Below are 24,806 nucleotides of genomic sequence, written 5' to 3'. Positions count from 1 at the left end.
GCAATTTTTGATGCATCAGGCATACTAATCAAACTCAGGAAGTACTTTAGGAATCAGCAAGCACCTTAACGCATACTAGAAAAAAAATAGAAATAGAAAAGAACCTTTGTGGAAAGCCTATATTTGTGGTTGACCTACTGCAATTTATGTTAGCACTTATTCCCCTCCTTTTCCATCTCTGCTTCATTTATGGACAGAAAGCATTCATTAAAGGGTGAACAGAAATGGCAGTGTAAAACCCTGAAAAACAATTTCCCTGACTAAGTGGCTGGGATTATGGCTCAGTGTAGAAGATCCCACTGCCCTTTAGGCTCCGCCATTAGTGGATTGAGTCTGCCGGTCTCAGTTGAAAATGATCGCTAACCAATAGCTATTGATGGGTATGGAAATGGAAGAAGTAAAAAGTGGTGGAAATGGACCAATAAATCTTAACACCATTTCTCTTTCGCCTCACTAACAGTCTCACTTTGCACCTGCAGCTGTATCTTGGCTCACAGGGGCATCTGCTTTAATCTTACTCCCAAGCTTTGCATCTAGGCTGGGAAATCTAATGAACCCAAGAACTGGTTCTGATGGGACCATGTTGGGGAACTGTTTGCCTCAGGATCCCAAGAATGGCAGAGACTGAAAGGAAGCAAAGATTCCTTCTGCAGGACCAGCAACCATTCTTGGGAAACCAAAGCTGATGTGTGTGAATGATAGCCCACCCCATCCCAGCCTCCTGAGATTAGCCTCCTGCAACAGCTGACATGTGCTTTTCTCCCTCTCAATATTCTTTCAAGTACAGCTACAATATGTTGCCTCATAGTATACTGATGTAATCATGGCCATCGTACTAGCCTGTGTGTGATGCAATCCCAGATCTTCTACTAATGTCTGTGCAATCTAGAACTGACTAATCAGCCTTCCTTGTCTGTAAAACAGAAGGAACCACCGTAATGTTATCTTATAGAACTCTGTAAAGATTAACTCAAACAATACAGTCAAATAACTTTGCATAGCACCTGCTATATAGTTAGTACTGAGAAAATACTGTCTTGTTCTAGTGACTGGAATCATATTTTTAATTTAAAAATGTATTATTGCATGTGGATGGCTATTTTTCCTGTATGTATGCCTATGCACCATGTGTGTGCAGTGTCCTCTAGGTCAGAAGAGGGAGAAAGATTTTGACATTACAGGTAGTGGTGAGCTACCATGTGGGTGTACAGGGAATAATCAAACCCTGGTTTTCTGGAAGAGTGACCAGTACTCTTAACCATGAAGCCATTCTGCCCTTAGTATTACATTTTAAAAGACATTTAAGTTTTTAAGATTTATTATTACATTCATTTATTTACATTATTACATTCATTTATACACTCACACACAGCACACACATGAGTGTCATGGTGTGAGAGTGAAGGTCAGAGGACAACTTAAAAGAGTCAGTTCTTTCCTCCCATCACCTGGGCCCTAGGGACTGAACATGGGTTGTTGGACTTTGTGGTAGGTGCGTTTACCTGCTGGGCAATCTCACTGATACAAAAGACATGTAACTTTGCAACCGCTCTAAACGTGATTTGACCTGGAAAATTCTGTCACTGCTTCTTTCATTCCATAAACATCTCCATGTTTTGTCTCCTCTCCTCCTAATATGTTTCATAGCTTTATTTTTATGGAGGAATTCAATGAAGTATTATTTTATGCTAAGACATTGTGAGCCACTTGTGGAGACTAGAAATCCAGAGCATTACCTCTTACAGGGCAACTACATCCTTTAACCAGACAGTTTCTCAGTCTCCACGGATATTTATACACTATCTTTTGAACCCAAACAGCAATCTTCCCCTAAGAAAGCATGATGGTTAATATTGATTGTCAATTTGACAGAAGTAAGAATCATGGTGGAAGAGGAAAGCTTACCTCTGTGAGTTTGAAGTCAGCCTGATCTAAACAAATCAGTTCCAGATCAGCCAGAGCAACATAGTGAGACCTTGCTGAACAACAACAACCACAACAAAACAAAAAAACCTTATAATCACCATGGAAATACACCTGTGCCGGTGTTTCCAGAGAGATTTGACTGAGGAGGGCAGACCACTCACTTGGAGTGTGAGCAGGACCATTTCATGAACAGGGGCAAGCTAGCAGAGGATGAGCAGTGTGACCAGCTGCCTCTCGCACCTGCTGCCAGACCTTCCCCTCCACAAAGGATTGTGTTTCCTGTAACTAGAAGCTGAAATAAATCCTTCCTTCCTTAAGGTACTATTAGATTTTGTAGATGTATAAATATATATTTCAGTTAAATAGGTATTCTTCAAATCTTTCAGAGACCTTCAAAATATGGCATTTAAAATGTTTAAAAACCTAAGACTTTTAATGATAGTGAAACACATCTGCTCCTGGCAGCACCAAGCTACTTCAAGAAGGTGATGGGCATTGAAGAGGCTCCTAATGGAGTTGGTTAGCCATTTGGGCAAGAAACTGCTCTTGTCTGGACTGCATGACTAGAACTAGACATGCAGGACCCACAGAGAAATGACTGATGAACTTGAAGTGAGATGATTCTTTGGTGTTCCTGCTTCATGAAAGACTCTACTAGACATTATGCAGGATACAAAAGAAAGTGACTGGCAAACTGCCAATATAGGCAGAACTGTCTTTGAAATTTCATGATTCATGGAAAAATCTGCTGGATACTATGGGTCTGTAGGCTGAAGATGGATGTCCCAATGGTATAGACAAACTTTGGGTGACTGTCTAGGCAGCGATGCGTCTTTGTCAATTCTAGAGTTTTGGAAGTTGCTTACAAAGCACTTCCTGTTAACTTAGGTAAGAATATATCCTTCTGGAGTCTTTGATGGAGTTGAAGAATTTATAGTTATAGATATAGTTTTCCTTAGTTATGATAAAAGATAAAGTAGATATAAATATTATAACTGTAATTCTTGTTTGATAACTGTTTTGTTATATGTAATTTTACTATATTAAAGTTAAAGCCTTCCTTTTTGTTTAAACAGAAAAGGGGAAATGGTGTAGGAGGTCCTTCTGTCTATGTGTTGCTTTTATTGGTTAATGAATAAAGAACTTCTTTGAGCCTAAGGCAGGAAAGAACAGAACTAGGTGGGAAAAGCTAGGCTGTATGCTGGAAGAAAGAGGGTGGAGTCAGGGAGATGCCATGGAGCCGCCAGCATAGACATGCTGAAACATTGCTGGTAGGCCATGACCTGACCTTGTGGTTATATACAGATTAATAGAAATGGGATAAATTTAGATGTAAGAGGTATCCAAGAAGAAATTAGAGCTAATGGGCCAAGCAGTGATTTAACTAATGCAGTTTCTGTGTAATTATTTTGGGTCTAAGCTAGCCGGGAAGCTGGAAACCAACAAGCAGCCTCCTCCAACACAGTCCAACCCATTCAATTGTGTAAAACGCAACAAAAATTTTATGTCAGATCTATAAAGAGACATCACACCTGACCCCCAAGAGCTCACAGTCTTGTAAGTTAAGGACCACAGGATATATATATTTAAAAAAAACCCAGGACTCTGTGATCTGAGAGGAATTCACTCCAGATCATAGTCCTGGCTCTGCCACTCATAAGCCATGTAACCTTGGCCAGTCCCTGAAACACTTGGTGCTTCAACTTTCTCTTCTATAAAATGGGCATCATGGAGCCAGTGAGATGACTTAACAGGAAAGGGACCCTGATGCTAAGCCTGATAGCCTGAGTTCAACCTCCAGGATCCATATGATGGAAAGAGAGAACCAACTTCACCAAATTGTCCTCTGACTCCACACCTGCACTGTGGCATGCCTGCTCATGTTCACCACCTTATCCTCAGCACAAAATTAAAAATTAAATAGATAAATGTGATCTAAACATTTTAAAATGGTAATATCAAAGTATTTATGAGACAGTGTTGTTACAAGGATCAAATGAAATGAAGTATGTGGCTGCTAAATAAAAGGTACCCTTAAATTTCTGTAGAAGAGGAGGCATGTTATATGGGTTCAGAAGATGTGTGGAGGTCGGCAGGCAAGGAACTAACATCTATTGAGTGATGAAAGAAATCACTTACCTAGGTTGTAGGCAGATAAACTTTCCCGTATTGTTGAAAGACCTTATGTCTAAGAACTTTACACTAAATGTATACCTGTGTCCCATCTTTGACTATAGAAATGATACAGAGTTTAAAAGTGTTACTATCATTCCCATTTGGCAGAAGGGAAAGCAGAAGTCTAGAGAATTATAAGAACCGTATACCACATTCATCTCAAAGCCAGGACTAGCCCTCAGACTATCTAGTTAGCAACAGTCACATCTTGAGGCCTTAGAGGTCAGTGGCTACTTGTGGGTTTTGTTGTTGTTTTTAAAACAGGGTCACACTATGTAACCCTGGCTCTTCTGGAACTCACAAAGATCTGCCTGCATGCCGGAATTAAAAGCGTGTGCTACACATCCAGGTCAGTGTTTATAGAATAGTGACTTTGAAGCAACAGGGTCTTACTCCTTAGGGAAAGTGTTCTCTGCAGGGATATAGCAAGAGAGAGCTCAGGGGGTAAAAATAAAGGAGCCACCAGTCTCCTGAAAATGGGCAGCTGCTTCTAATCAAATGCTAGCTCTCAAGGCCCAGATGAAGGGGTCAGTGGTTTGCGCATTGGCTAGCTCTTCCAGAGGATCTTAGTTTGCTCCATAGCAACCACATGGTTACTAACAACCACCTGTACCTCAAATCCCAGTGGTTCCAAGGTCCCCTTCTGGCATGGTGCATAGATATACATGGAAGAAACTCCCATGCATATAAAAAAGACACACTTAAAAAAATGGTAATGGTAGCTTTCAAGACCTCCAAAAGGCAAGGTACTTTTTGGTTGCTCATCAAGAGCTTCAAGGAATCAGGTAATGTTTAGACCTTTGGACTTCCATAGTTCTTTCCACTAACTGAACAAATAACTGGTTTTCTTTGTTTTGGCTGCTCTCCTCTTATCACATAAAAAATACCAATCACTAGAAATTAGAGTCAGATAGGAAGGTTTTTATGGATTTCTGGCTTGAGGGTATTTTTTTTAATTTTTGGACAAAGCTTCATTTTGTAATTCAGGTGGCCTTGAACTTGTCATTCCTTCTGTCTCAGGCTCCCAGATGCTGGGATTGCAGGAATGGGCCATCATATCTAGCTGATGGACTCTTTGGCAACTGGACCTTATTACCTGTTCCTATTCGCATCCACTGCCCCAAACACCCAAGACAGAGGCTCAAATAAATATTAATTGAGCATATACTCTATGGTATATCTTGTGTTTGATCTATGGTTTGGAGTTGGATGTTGAGGTGGGATGTGATGCCAAGAACAGTGAGACAGGCTCAAGGAATTCATGCTACTATTAGCTAAAACAGTCCACAATTCCTTTCTATAACCCAGAAATTCAAAAATCCCTGGAAACTAAATGAACATTCTGATGCCCAATTCGGTGGTAAAGCTTGATCTTGAACTGATATGAGTTTTTTAAAATATAATCTTTACCCTACTTTATATTAAAATTCATATTTTATGACAGAATTATGAAAGAACTTGATTGTATTGCTTTCCAAAGTCCTACTGGAATGCTAGAAGGTATATCACTATAATTTTCTCCAAAATTAAAGTCTAAATCCTGAAGTATACTTTGCTCAAGAAATTGTGGACCTGTATAAACAAAGATAAATGAGGATATTGTCCAACAGAGAACACAAAATAAGATAAGAGTCTTTTCTGGGAAGCGGGAATAAGAGGCTTCAATAGAAGAGAGTTCAAAGATAATAGGTAACACTGTAAACCTCAGTAGCTTAAGAATGTTCCTGTTATGTAGAATAATAGACAGAATTTAGTAGAGACAATAGAGAGAACATTCGGAAAACTATGTAAGTGGCAGTTAGGAGGCAGAAAAGCTCAAATTATAAGCAGGCGATGCTGTGAAAAGCAGAAGCAGCAGGAGGCCAGACTGAGGGCTTCTTCAGAGAGCTCTGCATGGCATACCACCAGGCCAACAAGAAGACAATGGAAGTTAGACACTTGTGGCATTGAACAAGTTTGTTCAACACATCAGGATTTAAATTATATCCTTAAAATGCACTCGGGAAGTTTAGAAATTGTTTTAGAACAATGTCTGTTTAATTTACAGCAATCACAAAACCCATCTCTCCAGGGCTCCTGATTGTTTCCTAAGTACTCAAAATACCATTGGACATCAATGTCCTTACATTTCTTTACAGAGTCCTTATGTGTGCAGGTAAAGAAAGTCATGCAGCTAGGAGAAGGCTTCTACACTATTGAATGTTCCTATTGTCCCTGTCTGCTGATATCCCACTGTGACTCAATATGGTTTTCAATCAACTAGCCCTCTCCAGGAAATGGATTGAAGCTCCCATGTTTCTGTGCTGAAAGAAAACACGGGGCCTTACAGGACAATAACCCTGAGACTAGAAAGCCAGAAAGGTTTTCCTTGCTGATCAAGGGGCCAACTCCATCTTGTGGGTTGCTTGGGAAACACATTTACAGACTTCCTTCTCCTGGCAAGAAAAGATTTAGAAGAATGAATGGAGCAACCTTCCTCCTTGCCCCAGCCTTTTTCAGCTTGATTCAATAACCAAGGGTCGTGGATAGTTTTTAGGCTTTCAAAATAAAAAGGAATGGAAGATGCCTCAAACATTGGAGGATAATAAAAAAAATCATAAGCCACTTTGTCTTTATCAGTCCAAATGGTTCAAAACCTTACATTTCAGCCTGTACAGGTTAGCTCATCCTTAAAGAGGCATGTGTGCGTGTGTACCTTAGAATGACAACATTACATTATAACTCAGGTAGACTAGCTAGCATGCTATTATAATATGCCTCACTGCATATTAAACACCTCACTGCATTTGAAATGCAGGTCTTAGTATTTAAGTGAAATGTGTGACCATTTTCTTGTAATCGGGTATTTTATCCGTAATTTATGTTTTGAACATTCAAATGCTCATGCATTGCTAACACATTTAGTCGGACTTGAGAACAAAATAGTTGAGCTCAGGATAACTTGAAATGTTTTCACAGATCCATGCAACTATAATTTATATTCAAAATGACCAATTTGACAGTGCAGAATCTCCAAATACTCTGTCTGATTTGTACTCTCTCTGGTTTTACTGTTAAGTGTGTTTTATCTCCCATCTGGCCTCTGGGGTGACTAGTAAAATGTATATTTAGCTTGTATTACTTTTTCGGTCAAAGATTAGCTTATGAAAAGAAATCACATTCATAGAGTCCACCAGAATCAAAGTCTCTGGGGATATGGAGGAGAGATCTGCATTTTTCACAGACTCAGCACAAGGTTCATGCTCATACCTGGGTGGGGAAGTCACCGTTTCTCCCTAATAACCCAAACTATTCAATTAGTGAAGCCCTTCGTTCCGGGGCAAATCTGGGTTCTCAGGCATTTACTGCTGCAGAGGTAGGAGTCCTAATTGTATTTGCTATAACACTGTCTGACCTATAAACGTAAATGGATTTTTTTTGACTGTTCTATCTGCTATCGTTTCTGCTTCACTCTGTATAATTAAAACCCATTTTAAAGAAATGATCCACAAACATTCAGAGAGCAAATTTGTAAAGTTAAACCAGCGTGGGGGGACAGGGATGCAACATTATCTCTGATTAAGTTTACTTTTAGTGAAACACATACACACACGGCTTGGGGAGGGGGGGGAGAAGGGGAAATGCCCCCGCTGCTTCAATTACCAGTGCTAGCTGAACATCAAGTACTTGAATAACAGCAATCACGAGTCCTTATTCCTTTGTTAATGTATTCCAACCTAGCCTCCCACAGTCAGATATTCTACAGAGAAGGTTTGCACTAACATGAAAAGTACCCTCCCTTCTCCCGCAGCTACTCTGGATCCTGGCTTGTGCATTTGCTCTTCTGTTGGAGAGATTTCACTAATGCAGCAACCTGAAGCACACAAAGTCACAAAGACCCTGTAAATTCCTTTCCAAGCCACCAAAATGCTCTCTCTTTCTTCCCCTCCCCTTTGCTTGCTTTTAAAAATAAAACCCAATTCTGCTGACAGCTGATTTTCTTGTCTCACCACAGGAAGTGGACAGGGTGAGTTCTCGCATCACATGTTTAACAAAGGGCACTGGGTACCAACCGGGGTCTGTGAGACACCTGCCCTAAGCTGGGGGAGCCCTACCTTCCCCCCCAAACTACAGAACTTCCATTAGGCTTGAAGGAGGTTCAGCTTACGTCAGACCCAACGTCAAGCCCAGTTTTTCAAAAGGCTCTTGAGGAGTGAGAGTGTGGAAGGGAATTGGTGACCTAGGCAACAGGCTCCAAGCTGGTCACTCACAGTGACGCTTGTTAAAGGCGTCATCCTTAACCTCTTCTCTTCTGAGTGAGAGAGTGAGAAATACAGACTGAGACCTAACATCGTGTCTGATTTCTTTGCTGTTTAAATTTTTGTTTAAAAAAAAACATGAACCATTTTTAACATCTTCCTACTCTCTTACAATTACAATTCAGGAATCATTTCATTGATATTAAAATAAGATTCAGGGGTCTGGAGAGTCGGCTCAGTGGTTAAGACCATTGACTGTTCTTCCAGAGGTCTTGAGTTCAATTCCCAGCAACCATGTGGTGGCTCACAACCACCGGTAATAAGATCTGGTGCCAACTTCTGTCTGCAGAGACACATGCAGGCAGACCATTGTATATATACATAATGAATAAATATATCTAAAAATAAAATAAGATTCGATCTCTAGACTGAAGATTTGGGGTTCAACAGTATTATTCATAGAAGGGGTTTTTGTTTTGACAGAGTCTCATTATGTTACCAAGCTGGTAAATGAGATTATTTTTATGTAGCAAATTCCACCATTGAGAAAATGGATTGCACACACTGCAGGGGAGGGCAAACAATCCATTGGACTAAGAACTTTGATTCTTATTTACTGTTTATCAGAAGTAAGAAAACAGACGTTATGACAATGTTCCATAAATGGACTGTGACTGGCTTTTCTCTATCATTAGGAAGACCAGATCACGGGTGCCATCCTTTGCAAAGAGGGCAAATTCCAAGTAGTGAATTGTTAATGGTAGGCCATTTTATGTATGATAAGATTAGATTATCAACTTTTAACCAAGTGAGGACTAACAAAATGGACGAGAGATTTGGAAATCCTATTGGGGAATTACAAATTGAAGTTGATCCTAATAACAAATGACCAGTGAAAAATGGCAGAATTGCTATTCTACCTCCTGTACACGTTTTAAAATCAGACACATTGTAAGAGCCATATTTTAAAGAATTTTTTAAAGACCAGTGGCTCTGATGACAACTTAAACATGCCTGATAAGAATCCAGCCAAAAATATTCACAAATAGCTCATGGGCCACTTGAAATATGGGCTTGTAGGTATTCCCTTTGAACTTCACACAACGTACATAACATCCTGTAACATTTTAGTGTTTGTATAAAACGATACTAAAATTGGAGTTTCATTTTCATCTAAAGTTTGAATTTCCATTTTACATACATTTTGTGAGTGTGTATGTGATTTACAAATGAATAAATATGCACATATTAAAAATATGTCTTCCACACCCTTTCCTGGGAGGACCACTTTGCAAGTGAATGAGGGCTCTTGGCCAGGAAAAGTGGAGATGTTGGTGTTCTCAGACTCAAGGGAAGATCAGGTGGCCTCTATCACACACAGGAAAACAACTCAAAGGCGAGCACTTAGCTAAAATGGATGCTGCTAAAAAGGACCATGTCTTCAATCAGAAAACCAACACCCTAGACAATAAGATGACATGTTTAGGATCTCAATCTTAGTTAAGGAAGACACTGGGACTCTTCCAAGTCTCTTTCAGTCCTGTGTTTTTCCTAAGGAGAGTCACCTCTCTGTATAGTTACAAAGAAACAGAGCGAGGGAATCGGAGCAAATGCTAAAAACTCAAAGGCAATTGAAAACTAGCCCAGGAGAGTCTTTAACTCTGTAGCCAGCAAATGACAGAGACTGACCTCTGCTCTCTGTACTTACAATAACTCCTGGGTAGTAACCTCCCACAGTCACATTCTGGGTCCTGGTCGTTGCAGCGAGGCCCACCGTGAGAATTAACATGGACACAATAAGCAGAGTCACAGTAACATAGATGGAGTTCCGCTTCCTCCTATTGAAGGCCCCTGTAAGAACCGAGAGACATTGAAATTGCTCAGTTCATCTGAGAAAAGCAGAGAAAATGGACTAGTAAGCTTCTTCTTTCCTCCCCCTGTTGCTAACTGGGGTATCTCTAGGGAGTGAACTGCAGAGAAAGAAGGGAACCTTCCGTTTTGCAGTCGCCGGGCGCCACTTTCCTCATAAAAACATTGTGCTTCTTTGAAAACAAACAAGAGGAGAAAACTCAGCAGTTATATAACAGCAAAACCATTTTGTGTTTTTGACATTCTATAAAAGATGTGTCGTACCACTTAGTGGAGTGTTTTTTAGGGCAGATTATAAAGGCATATGATGAACGACAAGTGTTTGTATGAGGGTTTTAAAGGAAACTATTCTAAAGGCACCAGGTAACGAAGAACATTTTTTTCTTAGAAGCTAGAGATATGAAATTTAATTTTTAGGGTAAATATCAGAACTGAGCCAGGTACTGGCATTTTATTTTTCATTTATTTCTGACATTTGTTGCCTCATGCATAAACTTAAAAATGGTGTGTTGGCCAGATTTGTCACATAACAAATGTGCTTAATAAAGTAAATGTTTGAAGGCTATTAGTCCACAAAGATTTGTATCAGGGGAGGTAGCTAAGAAGGATTATAACTTATACACACTTACGCTTATGCAAGGCTGACATAAATTCAAATGGCATGAAGCCCATGCTCCTTCCTGCTCAGGGCTTATCACACATGATAGCACCAACCAATATTTTTTTTTCAAAACCAAGCTTATTAAGTCAGATAGAGAAATGGTATCTAGGCTCACTTTTCAATTTAAAATGTTTTTAGGAACCAAGTACTGTGTATGCTAGGAACCAAGCCCTGCCTTATATCATGCAGGCATTTCTCTGGCGCAAGGAAGGCCTCCTCAATAGGAAATACTGCGGGAGAATTAACCACCTAGGAGCTCTCAGGGGAAAAAAATAACCAAATGGGCAACACTATTAGGACCCAGCTCTCTTGAAGCCCTAAGGAAGACAGGGCTCTAAGAAGCAGTGGGGAGCTGTATGATCGGTCTTTAAATATCCTGAGTGGCCCTGATGAGAACCTTTGGTTTCTGTCTGTTCATAAGACCCGACATTCTGAGAGGCCTCTCTGCAGCCTCTGCAAATTATGGGGCAGAGAAGCTGCCCAGACTGCACTACTGGGAGGAGAGGGAAGAAAAAGAGGAAGGGAAGGGAGGTGAAAATCCTTTGAGAGAGGCTTGTTGGTAGTTAGAGCTAAGAGTGAACAGGAACTAGGGCTGTTCCAGCAGCCTGCTGAAGCTACCTTTCCACGTAGAAGAGTAACGTAAAAATGCCACCCTGGGTCTTTCCCAGTGTGCTCTCCACCGAAGGCTCGGAGGGAGGCGGGAGGGGCTGACGGTCTCCCCTGACATCATCCTTGAAACTAAGGGACGTGACTCATCAGGTACCCAGCTAAGACAATACTATTCTAAGACCTTTTTACATCAAAATGGAGGCGCGGTTTGAGCTGGTACAGGCCCCTAACCTACTGTGAAGCTCCAGTCTCAGAGGCAACGGGGGTTGTAAAGGAGCTCACTCTGCGGTGAAGTGGAAAGCCAGCCCCCAAGCAGAAAAACCGAAAAGCCCCTAGACACCTGTGACAGCAGGATCCTTTGTCTGCCGTAGCCATCAGGGATGCAAAGGACAACCTGAATGCTGTTGGTAAACTAATGAACAAAGGCTGGCCATGTGGACTGCCTGGTTCTGGGAAGGAAACAGTAGAGGGGTAGTGGGGGAGTGGACAGGATTTATTTCTTTCATCTACCTGCAGGTTCCTTATCCTTCTTGTTGACTCCAGAGCACCCAAGGGAGTCTGTAAACCCGGGTTCCTAATTTTATTTCATGATAGATACTAGGTGAATATCCCAGGCTTCCACTGTGGGGCTCTAACACGAATTCACTAATACAACCTCCCATTCTTTTCTTGCTTTCGTGTTTGCCATGCACATATGAACTCGAGCCTTTCTCTGCCCTGGAAGACGCAGAGAGCATCTTACACAGACAGGGACTGTGTAACCTTAGAGACTAAATCGGAAGAGCAAGTGTGGCTGGTGTGGTCTCTCTAATTTGTTGTCTCGCTGACCGGCTCGTTCCTACCAAACGACCTTTAAGCTCATCCACAGCCCTGGAGTCTTCTTTGCAAATATCACTCTAACTCTTAAAAGCTAGGAGCCAGGTCAGAAAAGTGACTCAGCAAACCACATGGTGTCATTTGGAAATCTTTTCTTTTTCCTTTTGCTTTAGAATCTGAAATGAAATTTCATCTGTTGAAAAAAAACCCAAAGATCCTACCACCCTACAGGGGTCCGACTAAGATTGGTTTGAGATCACACTGCTCAAACAACTCTTAGGGCACTAGATTGACTACCTAGTCTCTAGTCTGTCAGTCAGTTTTTATTTAACATTCTGAAGACCTTAACTACATAAAATCAAATGATTTTAATTGCACTTGGAGAAGTGACTATTTTTAAGAATTTCTGGGTAAATTCTTTTGAAATGAAGACACCCCCCCCCATTTACCTGTGGTTTTAATTTGACTTAATAAAGTCCATTTCTACTTTTAGCAAGACAAGCCTTAAGGTACTTGGAAAGTGTGGCCAGAGATCCTAAAAGGCAGGAATTGTATGTACTTACGCCATTTGCCTGCCTGTTGCTGTATTTTAGAAGGCGGGAGGACCCTGTTTTTACTAAGGTACAATTTGGGGCTGGCCTTAGATGTTTCTGTAAATATAGGACCATCTTATTTAGGTTTTGTTTACTAAATTAACATATAAAGCCGGGTGGTGGGGGGACAGGCCTTTAATCCCAGCACTTGGGAGGCAGAGGCAGGCCGGTCTCCGTGAGCTCAAGGCCAGCCCAGCCCGTTCTACAGAGGGAGTTCCAGGACAGCCAGGGCTGTTACACAGAGAAACCCTGTCTCTAAAAAATAAAAAATTAGCATATAAAAAGCTCAGACCATGAGCTACTTAAAATAACCTCGAAGGCTGTAAAGAATGCCTTTTGCTGTGTCAGATACACAATAAATAAGTAGCCAGCAGTTACTAAATAAACAAGTAATGACATCCCACAATTGTTTTCCTCCTAGAGAAAACGTCTGGGGAGAGGTTGTGCAAATCAATTTGGTCATGCTCATAGAATTCACTTTTTGAAATAGGGTACACTTTGTGGGCTCCCCAGAATTGAAAGCTTTATGGCTAACTAGTGTCAAAACCACAGAGCCTCACCACCCCGTCTACTTGGTACTTAGTATAGTATAGGCAGTTCTGTTTCAACAACTATTGCAACCAATAGCAGTGAGAGGCCAAAATCTCCTTATTGGCACTTCCTGCCCCCCCCCCAGCAGAGCTACTGCAGCCCTTCCTCTCTGCAGTGCCCCACCTTCACCCCAGATACCGGAGGACCAGGATGTAGCTCTAGAGGCACCCACTCATTTGCTGGCCTCCCCCTTCCAGACAGCATCAGATTCTTTCTCCTCTGGTCCCTCTAATCAAGGCCCCTCCCCCGGATCTGTATTTGTATCTGAATCCTCTCTTCATTTGAAGCAAGCTTAAAGCTCCTTCCACCAAAAAAAAAATTATCTTAATCAAGCCCCCCACTTTGATCACCCATTAACTCAGTTTCTAATGCCCTAAAGGACTTAGTGAGTATTTAGATTGTGACAGCAGGTTTCTTCTACAACTCGTATGATGGCCACCAGTTCCAGGATGGTGTATCACAGGAGCCAAGCTGTGAGTTACTCTAAAATAGGATACTGCCTTATAGGATCCTGCCTCTTACACTAGTGCTTTACCTTGTACGTATTGGTTGATCGCCCCCTCCTAAAAGAGGTCATGTAATCTTTATTGAAATGTAGTAGAGATGCTTCGTATCCTGCTCTGTGCACTGAGGAGCTGGTGACAGGGTACTTTTCAGACTGGAATGTTCGGGTGGATTAGCATTTGCTTACCTGAGTCAGCTTTTGCCGCAGAGTGGATCTCAGAAGTCCCCAACTTGAGCATCCCTGGAAACAGGTGGCTGCCCACACATGAACCTTAAGGCCAGTCTCCCAAACATGTACCTAAAGGCTCTGAGATCTACTACCCTCGCCTCTTTAGTAAATTATTCAGGACATGGAGAAATCAAAGATGGCTCAGTAAATTACAATGTGTTGTTGGGGGTGGAGAGAATGCCCTGGTGTAGTATTGGTGCATTAGCGCCTGAGGGCGCTGTTGCCAAAGTGGAGGAGGGGTTTACTGGGAGAAGATGGAGGGGCGCAGCAGCTAAATTACTCTCTTCATAATTCCCAAGTGCCTGCCTCCTTCCCAGCCTTGGACTAACGGCTGATTCCGAGGCAACCAGCAAAAGTAGTGCAGGCACCTTGGTGCAGGGGTGTGTGTGTGTGTGTGTGTGTGTGTGTGTGTGTGTGTGTGTGTGTGTGTTCTGTCGTGTGTAGTGTGGTGTGTGTGTTACATTTTATTTATTTATTTGTCTATTTGTTTGTTTATTGCAGCTGTGTCTTCCCTGTAAAAGGAATCTTCTCAGAAATGCTGCCCTTTAAGGCAGAAACACAAACCCACCACCTCTCCTTCCGTTGGCAGAAGAAGGTGGCTTTGCCAGAGCTTGGTTAAGTGGGAGTATCCTAGATGCTGATTCAGGCCTGGGCTGGGGGATCAGCGCAAGGGAACTCCAAGGAGACTCCGCTGTCCAAATTGTGGGAGCCTAGAGTTATCACTCTACTCAAGAATTTTCTAGTGACTTTGGCCTGTGGATTATTACCAAAACACGATTCACGGCGATAGTACCTTATCTATGTGAGATCTATGATTCCTTTCCCTGCAGTGGCGAACCTGAGCTGGGCAAACCCACTTAGCTTCTTGTTGCGCAGATCTTTATAGAAATACAAGACCGACTGGGGGGCCCCCCGGGAATAAATGAAAGAATTCTCTTCATCTTGTTCTGAAACCCACAGAGCGGTGTCAAGTAGCAAGCCTTTGAACCCTTGGCCTCAGTCCCCGCAGCCACACGGCTCTGGGTGGGGAGGACTGGTTTGCAGGTGGTTGTTGCACGCAGTTAGAAAGGGTGCTGCGGAACCCTCGCCCTCTGGCGTCCAGCTCTCTTTAGCGCTGTGGCTTGATGTCTGGGAGCCTGGGCTATGTTAGCGCCACAGCTGGTCAAGGCAAGGAGTGCGTTTAGTGTTCTGTGTGTCTGTGTGTGCGTGGGGTGGGGTGGGGGGCGGGGGTACTGGAGAATCTGGTACTACTGGGCTCTGGATTTGGACCCCAGTCCTTGGTCTCATTTTGTACCCAGTTCCAAATAACTACGACCTTAAAAATGAAAAGCACAAGTCGCATAGTAAACATGCCAAAACACTGGAGATAAGAATATTTTCACCATCCAGGTGATAATACTTTCAGAGGCCCCTTCCTTGAACGAAATTTGTTGCGACTGAGTCTTTTGCAGGCAGCAGAGAGCTCACACTGGGCTCAATCTTCTCCCGGCCCCTCCCCTGTGGATGTTCCAGCAAATTCATCGGAGAAGACTGAATGGCAGAAATTCGGGACAGAGGAGTTTTGCAGACTGTGAAGTGTGATAGAAAAGGTGAAATGAATTTTGCTAAAGTGTATCAAAGGCAAATTTTAAGATTAGGTGGAATCATGGCTCAACAATCCCCTCCCGCTTTCTCAGGCTCTAAATTAATTTCTCCTCACGGCGAAATCACAGGGCTTGGGAAGGTGCCTAACAGCTAAAGGAAACTGTTTTTGTTTTTGTTTTTTAATTCGTTTGTAGCTACCGAATAGCTCCCTCAAAGAGTCACCAAGTTGATGCAAGACGGTAGCAATCCCCTAATTTTTAAAAAAGGTTGAAAGGTGCCCCTCCCCCTTCATTCCTCTGAAGAGGAAAAGCGCGACTTCAGAAGATGCGCGGGCTCTCGCTGGATCTTCTTTTCTTGTGTTCTTTACCTCCCCCCCCCCGCACACACACTCACACTCACACACTCACACACATTCTGTGTATCTGGAGCAGAAGAATAAGCATATTCAAGGACTGTTGATCTTTCTGTTGCGTATGTCAGGGCTAGGCTGTCTTCAGTGATTCTTTAGGAATTCCCGTCCCGCCAGCATCCTTCTTTTTCTTCCCCCATCCCCAGTCCCCGGGGTTGCAGCCCCCACCCCCGTCTGCGAATTGTAAATTAGCCCCCCCCCACCATTGCAGGTCTGAATTTCAGAATAGCACCTAGAGAGTTGAGGGGGTGGTGAAGACCCTGCTTAGTCTAATTTTCATTAGTCGTGATCTCAGAAGTGATGAGGACTTTGCAAAGAAGGAGAGTTGAATCGAAAGCGAAGTCGCAGGTTGAAGGAAGTGTTTTGATGCGCAAACAGCTGGAATTTACCACTGGCTGCAAGTCTGTACACACGCACACAAACACGCACACACTCGCACTCCGGGCTAGGTAGGGCTACTCCGACCCTAGCTTGGCGCTCCAGTCTCAGCGCGTCACCCTTATCACAGCTGGGCCGCTCCCTTGGGGCTCCTGTCTCCACCTCCCAGACACTCGAGTTTGAGGACCCCCAACCCAGCTGCCCTCTCTCTGGCTCTGGGGCAGCCAGGAGCCAGCTGTCCGGAGGACAACGCACTTATCCCCTTGCTATCGCTGCCCTGAGGACAGGACTAGCGGCTAGACTTACCCATGGAATCGGGCAGGGACATGTCGCTGGACCGTTGCTGAGTCAGGGACTGATGCATGATGAAAGCTGTCCAGTTGCCCCGGTCCCCGAAGCTCCTTCTAGAGCCCCTGACTCAGGGCGCTCCGCGGAGCATCCTACTCCGCCGCCGCCTCTCTTGGTCTTTCAGAGCGCTGAGAGAGACTGACAGCCTCGGGTTGAGAGCTGCAGCCCAAGTGCCGCCTCCCCCTCCCTTCCCCTCCTCTCCCTCCCTCCTCTTCTGCCTCCCTATGCTCCAAGAGGCAGCAGCATTGGCGTCCTTGCAGCAGCGTGCGCTTGCGCAAGACCCCCCCTTCGGCCTCCCCATCCTAGTTATCCACCTCCCAGCCTCCCAAGCCAGACAGGGAGACGGTTTCGCCCCTTGGGGCCAAAGCTGCGCAGAGAAAAAAGAAGGCTTCAGCCTGGGGCCAACTGTCCTCTGCAGTTTAAAGAGAGGGTCTTGCTTGGGCAGTAAACCTTTTACAAGATTTATAATTGGGGAAGAGGGCAGAGTCAGAGGTTCAGAACTGGAGAACGCATACAGGGACACAGACAGACAGACACAGACAGACAGGCAGACACACGCACACACACACACACACACACACACACACACACACACACTTATGCAGGTCTGATCTTACAGCTTCCAGAATGACATAATGGACCTGGAGATGATCCAGAGAAGAGCCACTCTATAATCAAAAGGATGGTGGTGGTTGCGGAGTCGGGACGGGGGGAGGGGGAGCAGAATGCCTTATGAAGATAGATTAAACAAATTCGTACTCTTTAGTCTAGAATGATGAAGGCTGGGAAGGGATGTGACCAGAGTGTATAAAATTATGCAGTTATAGACAGAGAACACAGCCTTATTCATCACAACTGAGAATTCTAGAACTAACGGCCCCCTAAGAGCTAGAAGGAGGTTCAGCTAAAGAAAACATGACACTATGTCAGGATCCCAGTTTGCGTTTTTGTTCAAGACAGTTTTATATCAAGATAGGCTTTTTAGACCACAGCAGCCATGAAGAGGAGACAGAGGGATTATCAGTAAGCTTATTTTATAGATGAAGTAACTGAACAGGAGTTAAAAATTCTCTGTGACTTTGCAGCTACTAAGTGACAGAAAAGTGATTCAAAGAGGGAGCTCTAGTCGAGGGCTCTTACTATAAAAGCGCCTACAAGGCCCTGCTCCTGCAACTCAACCCAAGTAGGAAATTCTCCAGGCAGGCTGGGGAGATGGGGCAATGTGTCTGCTCTGCAAGCTTGAGGACTGAGCCCAAGCTCAAAGTCAGGTGCAGCAGCACTTGCTTGTGACCCCAGCCCTGAAGGTGCAGAGACTGCATAATCCCAGGGGTTGTTGGCCAGTCCCAGGTCCAGTGAGAGATCCTGTCTCGAAAAAAAAAAAAAGATGGAGAGAATGATTAAGGAAGACTCTTGACAGATAACCTCAGACCTCTTTATGAGCGCATGTGTACACACACACACACACACACACACACACACACACACACGCACACACGCACTCCCACACAGAGTCCTGAGAAGAAGGAATGGGGGTGAAGTCCTTGGTTCCTTTCCAGATCTGCCTTGCTAATCTGCTCTGAGACATTGTTTCCTTACCCAGGAAATGGAACCAAAGGCCCTTGCCCTTTCTCACCTTCCAAAGGAAGAAAAGATTCTTCCTGAAGGTTAAAAAGGAAGGCTTTTGTAAAGAACTTGGGCGCCCCAGGGGCCAGGTTGAATGCTGTGTCAAGTATTATTAGCTGTCCTACACTACAGACGTGGTTTAAAGATCTGTGGCACATGTCCTAGATAGACACAAGATGGCCGCTCTTGTAAAGATGGGTGTCTTAATCAAGCTTGGCGTACAGGTCATTCTCCAGGAGCTCCAGGGAGGCAGAAAGAAAACCTGTATTTATACTGTAGCAGTGACTGTCTTTCAATCCGATTTACTTAGCTCTTCCTTCTACCACTCTGAATATCTCATGTTTAATGTGAGGAACTCCTGCAACCAGCCCTGATTTCTCAGGAGTGCTTCATAATCAGCTTATTTTGCTTCCGTGAAAGTAGCCTTGAGAAAAAGAGACTTTTATACAGGCTGGAAGACTGTTCACCGCCACCTTGTTTAGCAATGAGTGTCTCCCCTAAGCAACCACACAGCTAGAGGGGCTGAAAAATGCCAAATACAAGCTTGTTACTGTAGCGTGCTGCCTTAAGTAGACTCAAGGAAGCTTTTGCATCTTAGAAAGAGATGCACCTACTCATCCAGTGAAACAGAAAGCGTATGGTATGGGACATTTATAAAAAGAGTCACAAACCAACAGGAACTCTTAATGGGGGTGGGGGGAGTAAAGCCTTACCTTCTGCAGCGTCTGTATTCCTGAGTCATGTGTGAACATAATTTCTAAAAGAACTCGAGGAGCCAGCTGTTTAAAAGACTTGCATTCAGCTAGGCAGTGGTGGTGCACGCCTTTAATCCTAGCGCTCGGGAGGCAGAGGCAGGCGGATCTCTGTGAGTTCGAGGCCAGCCTGGTCTACAAGAGCTAGTTTCAGGACAGGCACCAAAGCTACAGAGAAACCCTGTCTCGAAAAACAAACAAGCAAACAAACAAACAAAAACAAAAAAGCCTTGACTTCTATGTATGTCTTCCATACTATCTCTTGGGGAGGGGGAGGTATGGGCCTTGGAACACAGCAAACACGCAGTCAAGTTAAAATGACTTTGAGACTCCGAGCAGAGAGAGCAGCAGTGGCTGTCACGGGGCATGAAAGAGTAGCAGTCTCCTTCCCAGAAATGATGTACCTGTTTGGATCTCGGAAAAGGAGAGGGGCTAGAGTGAGAACTAGTGGGTAGGGGGACTCAGTGGGGGCCTTTCTTCAGGTATCTAAATTTCTTTCTCATCCAAAGAAAGTTTATCTGAATTCAGAATGAACTGGGCAATTGAAAAGCAAAGGACAATTTCTTCATGGAATTCATCCCGATTTTCTTCCTTTCCAAACATGTGCAGACTGTATGCATAAATAGACTCTTAATAAATTTTACCAATAGACAACCCATCTAGATGAAGGAACAGGTATTTCATGCAAATGGAGACTACTGTAAAATTGCTTGGTTAGTTTCTGATTAAAAAAAGAAATTATTATAGCAGCTTAAAATAAATCCTTTTCATTGAGAGTTTAATCAAGCATATAGTGCTGCCCTAGGTTGCAAACTATTTTACAGCACCGGGAAACTTTGCCAACAGAGCTGCAGCCCAATTCTCTCTATCTTCTTGAAGCCAATAATGAGGACTCTTCCCAGAAGCCTTTGGAGTAGAAAAATGCCAGATGGCGCTCTGTTTCTTACACATTCACCCTGGGAATACTCAAAACAATCACCTCCTTATTTTGATGATCAATTTGACTTAGTTAAATTAATGTAGTACATTCCAGACTCCAAATTTGCGATTCTGAACCAGGATATCTACACACACACACACACACACACATTATGCATGTATATTTAAAAGGGATGGTCATACACATTCATATCATAAATATACATGCACACATATTAATTCACACATGCTATATGTATATACATCTACACTACTATGTCTATACACTGATTATTACCACTTATTTCCCAGTTTTCAGGCTTCTGTTGACCAAAAATACAGAGGAGCTTCAGAAAAATGGAGCAGCTCGGAGTCCACACATTCCTAGTTGAGGTTCGGCATTGGATCTACCAGACTACTTTAGGTCAATGACTGGTACTTAGTGTCTGTACCACAAAGTGAGTCCTTACTCAAGAGAACCATAGTTGAAGGTCTTATTTCAACCATGAAACCTGAATGGTTCCCATTGTCAGCTGGTCACTTTTGTTGGGCACCAGGACATCAAGTACAGCACGAAGGGATAACAGTGGTACTGTTTTGTCTTTGTTTATTGTTGTTTTCTATTTTATAGTGAACTTTGTTTATCAATCACTATTTCCCAATAGCAGTAAGCAATTTATCATAATGTGATATTGACGTGGGTGAGCCATCATTTCCTTACCCTTTTGCTCTTACTGGACATTTTAGTGATTTCCAGTTTTCAAACTTGTAAATAGCATAATGAACTTTTACTTAGTAGAAGCTACAATTATTGAATTATTAATTGAAGAGTTCCAAAATATATATTATTGAATGAATTTTATTCCCATACATAAAGTGCACATACTGATACATTCACACACACACACACACACACACACACACACACACACACACACACACTGACCAGACCAGATTAACCTTTCCAACATGGATGCCCTTTCTCTGTTATCCTCCAGGATGCTACCAGAACTCTGATATTTATCAACAAACCTATATACTTTTTTTATTTTTGTAAATGCATTTTAATTACAATATTTCTCCCTCCCCTTTCCTCCCTCTAATCCCTTGTTTTTACCCCTCCCCATCTCTTCTTCAAATTCATGGCTTCTCTTTTTGACAATTGTTATTGCATGCATATCTGCATTTGCATATACATATATGTGCCTAAATAAAACCTGTCGGACCTATATGTTACCCGTATGTATGTTTTCAGGGCTGACCATTTGGCATAAAGCAACCAATTGTGCTCTTCCCTGGGGAGGACCTCCTCTCCTGCTCCCAGCTTTCCTCAGTTGCCCTTAGTTATTTGTATAGGACTGAGGACTCATGAAGCCCAAATACCTTAAAGTATGTACTGTCAGATTTCCTCCAAAACATTGGTAGCAAAGTATAGGAAAATGTCTGAGTTCCCGGACCATTTTGGTTTGCCATAGAAAAGGAGATACTTTGCTGAAGCCACATCAAGATAGAGTCATCAATATACAGAGATAGTCAAGAAGCTAAATTGGGGTTCCAATGAGCAAAACACATTCAGTAGGCACCACAGATATAGACTACAGACACAGAAGTCAGTCAGAGATGACAGACAGCACGGTCACAGCCCCCAAGTGTCTTAGATCCTTCAAGCACTCACGTGTTTCCATCATTGTATTTTTTATTTTTAATGTTTTGACTGTTTTGCCTAAGTGTACGTCCGTGACTGCCTGATGCCCAAAGAAGCCAGAAGAGGGTGTCAGATTCCCTGGAACTGGAGATACAGACAGCTGGGAGCCACCATGTGGGTGCTGGGAATCGAATCCAGGTCCTCTTGTATATTCTCTGTTGCTCTCTTTGCACATACTTAGTCTTTATATGTAGTGTTCAGTTTTCCTGCACTAATCACTTAGCTGTACCTCGTACAGAGCTGGCATTTAAATACTCGTTGAATATAACACTTTGTAGCTACGTTTTTCTTCTTGTTAAAATAAACGGCGACATTCTAAAACTTTCCTTGGCTTCTTAGTTCTACAGAGCAGCAGAGACCCAGCTCCCCACAGTTCCCATCACAAGCAAAAGAAGGGTCTACAGCTTGGTTGTCATTTTTTCAGAATTCTTCTCGGCCAATATTTTTTACTTTTACTCACCCACTTTGAGGACTCAACGTTCATTTTTAAAAGTAAACTTTTGAGCTAACAAACAGTAAATCTTTTATTAATCATTGTGACTTACTTAATGGCTCACAAATGATTCACATCTTCAACTAACCAAACCTCCTCCAAGGTTATGATACATATTGAGTTGTTCCAGGCTGGGAGTGGAAATTCCACATCTCCGTTCTGTTCACTAACGTGTGATGAAGAGCACCAGGAGAGGTCTAGGAAAATGAAGAGAACAAACACGATTTTTATTTCAGGCAACTCAGTTTGGAATCTGAGCATCGCAATGATGCAAGGATACATAATTCCACTGAATTCTTGATAGGAGTGTTCTGAAGAAAGAGCAATCTGTTTCCTACAACAGGAAGGGGATGGTTTCTTTGTAAGGTCAAAGTATTTGTTTTCCCACAGAATTTCACGTCTCCCTAATGTAAAGGCACAAAAATGCAACAGAGAACAATGGCGCATAAAACAATGGATACACTGAGGACGGTGTGATATTAAAATAGCTAGACAATGCTTGAGTTTTAGAATAAATGCAGCTGTCTCTAATAATAATAACATAATGATATTAAAATCAGAGTAAGATCACTCAAGGAGTAAATGTAATTAACATTTTGTAGAATAAATATTTACATGAAACACTATTAAAGAAGCATAGCTGTACTGAAAAATTCCCCACGCTTATTACTCTTTCATCAGGAAAAGAGAATAGATGGTGGGGAAAGTAGCTTTAAAAGCACAGGAATGATTTGCAGGGAGCATTCGGGTTATCTCATCATTTAAATGCCCTGGTTTACCTGATAGCAGCGGCAGTTGGTGGGGTTAGTACATACAATAGAATTCAGTTAAGCCATAACTACCCAGTTTCCTTCCTCTAATTAATTACTGAGCTCAGTACATCCTTTTCCCTTTTTGTCATAAAAATATCATTAAACACCTAATTAAATGTGGCATTGTCACAGGCGGGGAAGTGTGTATCCAACTGCTTCGTTCAGCTTTAGCCTGGAGAGGATGCCTGTGTTCCGTAGTTTCTGGGAATCAATAGATTTGCTACCAGTTAAAACTGTTCCACAGAAGCTTTCAAAATGTTTACTCTCTGCGACCCAGTAATTCCACTTCTGGGAATCTGTGCTAGGAAAAGAGAAATCTGGTCGAAGATTTATTGTGGAAGTCAGCAATGGCAATGTTATTTACAGCCTAAGAATTGGAGGGGGGAAAAACCCTGAAATACTCAAAATTAAGGGAGTGATTTAGGATGTGATGCTATAGGCACGTGGTGAATTTGTAATACAGCTAGGAAAATGGTGTTTTCAAATATTTAAGAGCCCAGACACATATATAGCAATGAGGGAAGGGGTAGGCTAATATGTGTGTGTATGCTATGATTCCAGTTTTGTTTAAAATTTCACTTGTTCGCAGAGAAAATGACTCAAAGGTCACTTGCAACATTAACTGTATCTATGCAGGGAAATGGCCAATTATATTTATGTTTTCCTCTATTTTTAAATGTATAAGAAATTGTCCTACTGAAATTAGCACCAAGCAACCAATTCTGTTCGATAAACAAATTGGTGGGTGTGAATTATATTCTCAGCCTTGCAGGGTATGCCTGAACTCACCCTGGATGTGCTGTTTGATTCCCCAGCGAGTGCACATGCATGTGCACGAACACACACACATACACACACACACATACACACACACACCTTTTTCAGTCTTGTTTGCCTTCGTACAAGTTTCAGAAAATGTGACACCTCTTTCAAGGGAATTTGTAGTGCTCATTGGTGTGATTAATGCTCGTTGGTGCTAGCAGGTGGGCATGGGCATGCACTTATCCTGGTACGACTATTTATGCCCCTGAAATAACACCAGTAGAGGGCTGTCTACTCTGTGGATTGCCTGGAAGGAGCTGTTTGGTAGAAAACTGGCCAGACTGTGAAGACAAAAGGAAATTTGTGCAGAAACCTGGCGAAGGGGAAGAGAAATTTAAGGGCAAGACAGAATAGCAAGAGTGCTACACCATCAGCTACTGTTTGCTAGAGAAGATTCCCCTGCTAAGACTTCCGTGAGTTACAGTTTACAAGAAATAGGACTGAGCCAGTAAGAAATCCTATTGGAGGTGAAATGCGCCCTCTCTGGAAGGAACCCAGATTTTTGCTATAACAAGCAGGGAAGTGTTGGGGGAAGGGCTGCCTTCCTTTAACAGAAACTCTGATGTGGGATGTCCTTCTGTATTTGTGTTGCTTTTATTGGTTGATGAATAAAGGTGTTTTGGCCATTGGCTTAGCAGAGTAAAGCCAGGCGAGAAACCCGAACATAAATAGAGAGAGAGAGAGTAGGCAGAGTCAGAGAGACACCAGGTAGCTGTGGAAAAAGAAAGACGCCGCTGCTGCAATCCAGCAG

General features: G+C 42.7%; 1 protein-coding gene across 2 annotated transcripts in view; it reads right to left on the bottom strand.

The window, feature by feature from the left end:
• Positions 1-17,287, bottom strand: part of Tmem255a (transmembrane protein 255A) — a 52,988-nt gene extending 35,701 nt beyond the window's left edge. Inside the window, exons 1-2 of one of the 2 annotated variants that reach the window (XM_075958960.1) lie at positions 16,889-17,287; positions 10,048-10,190 (exon numbers count right to left, since the gene is read on the bottom strand). In XM_075958960.1, coding sequence (XP_075815075.1) covers positions 10,048-10,190; positions 16,889-16,946 — 201 coding nt within the window. In that variant the 5' untranslated portion in view covers positions 16,947-17,287. The remainder of the gene's footprint in view (positions 1-10,047; positions 10,191-16,888) is intronic. The other variant, XM_075958959.1, reaches the window with a different exon arrangement.
• Positions 17,288-24,806: the final 7,519 nt, after the last annotated feature.

This window comes from Microtus pennsylvanicus, chromosome X (assembly GCF_037038515.1).
Source record: "Microtus pennsylvanicus isolate mMicPen1 chromosome X, mMicPen1.hap1, whole genome shotgun sequence".
NCBI lineage: Eukaryota > Metazoa > Chordata > Mammalia > Rodentia > Cricetidae > Microtus > Microtus pennsylvanicus.
Note: the sequence above shows the minus strand (reverse complement) of the source record. Positions and strands in the feature narration are given on the sequence as shown.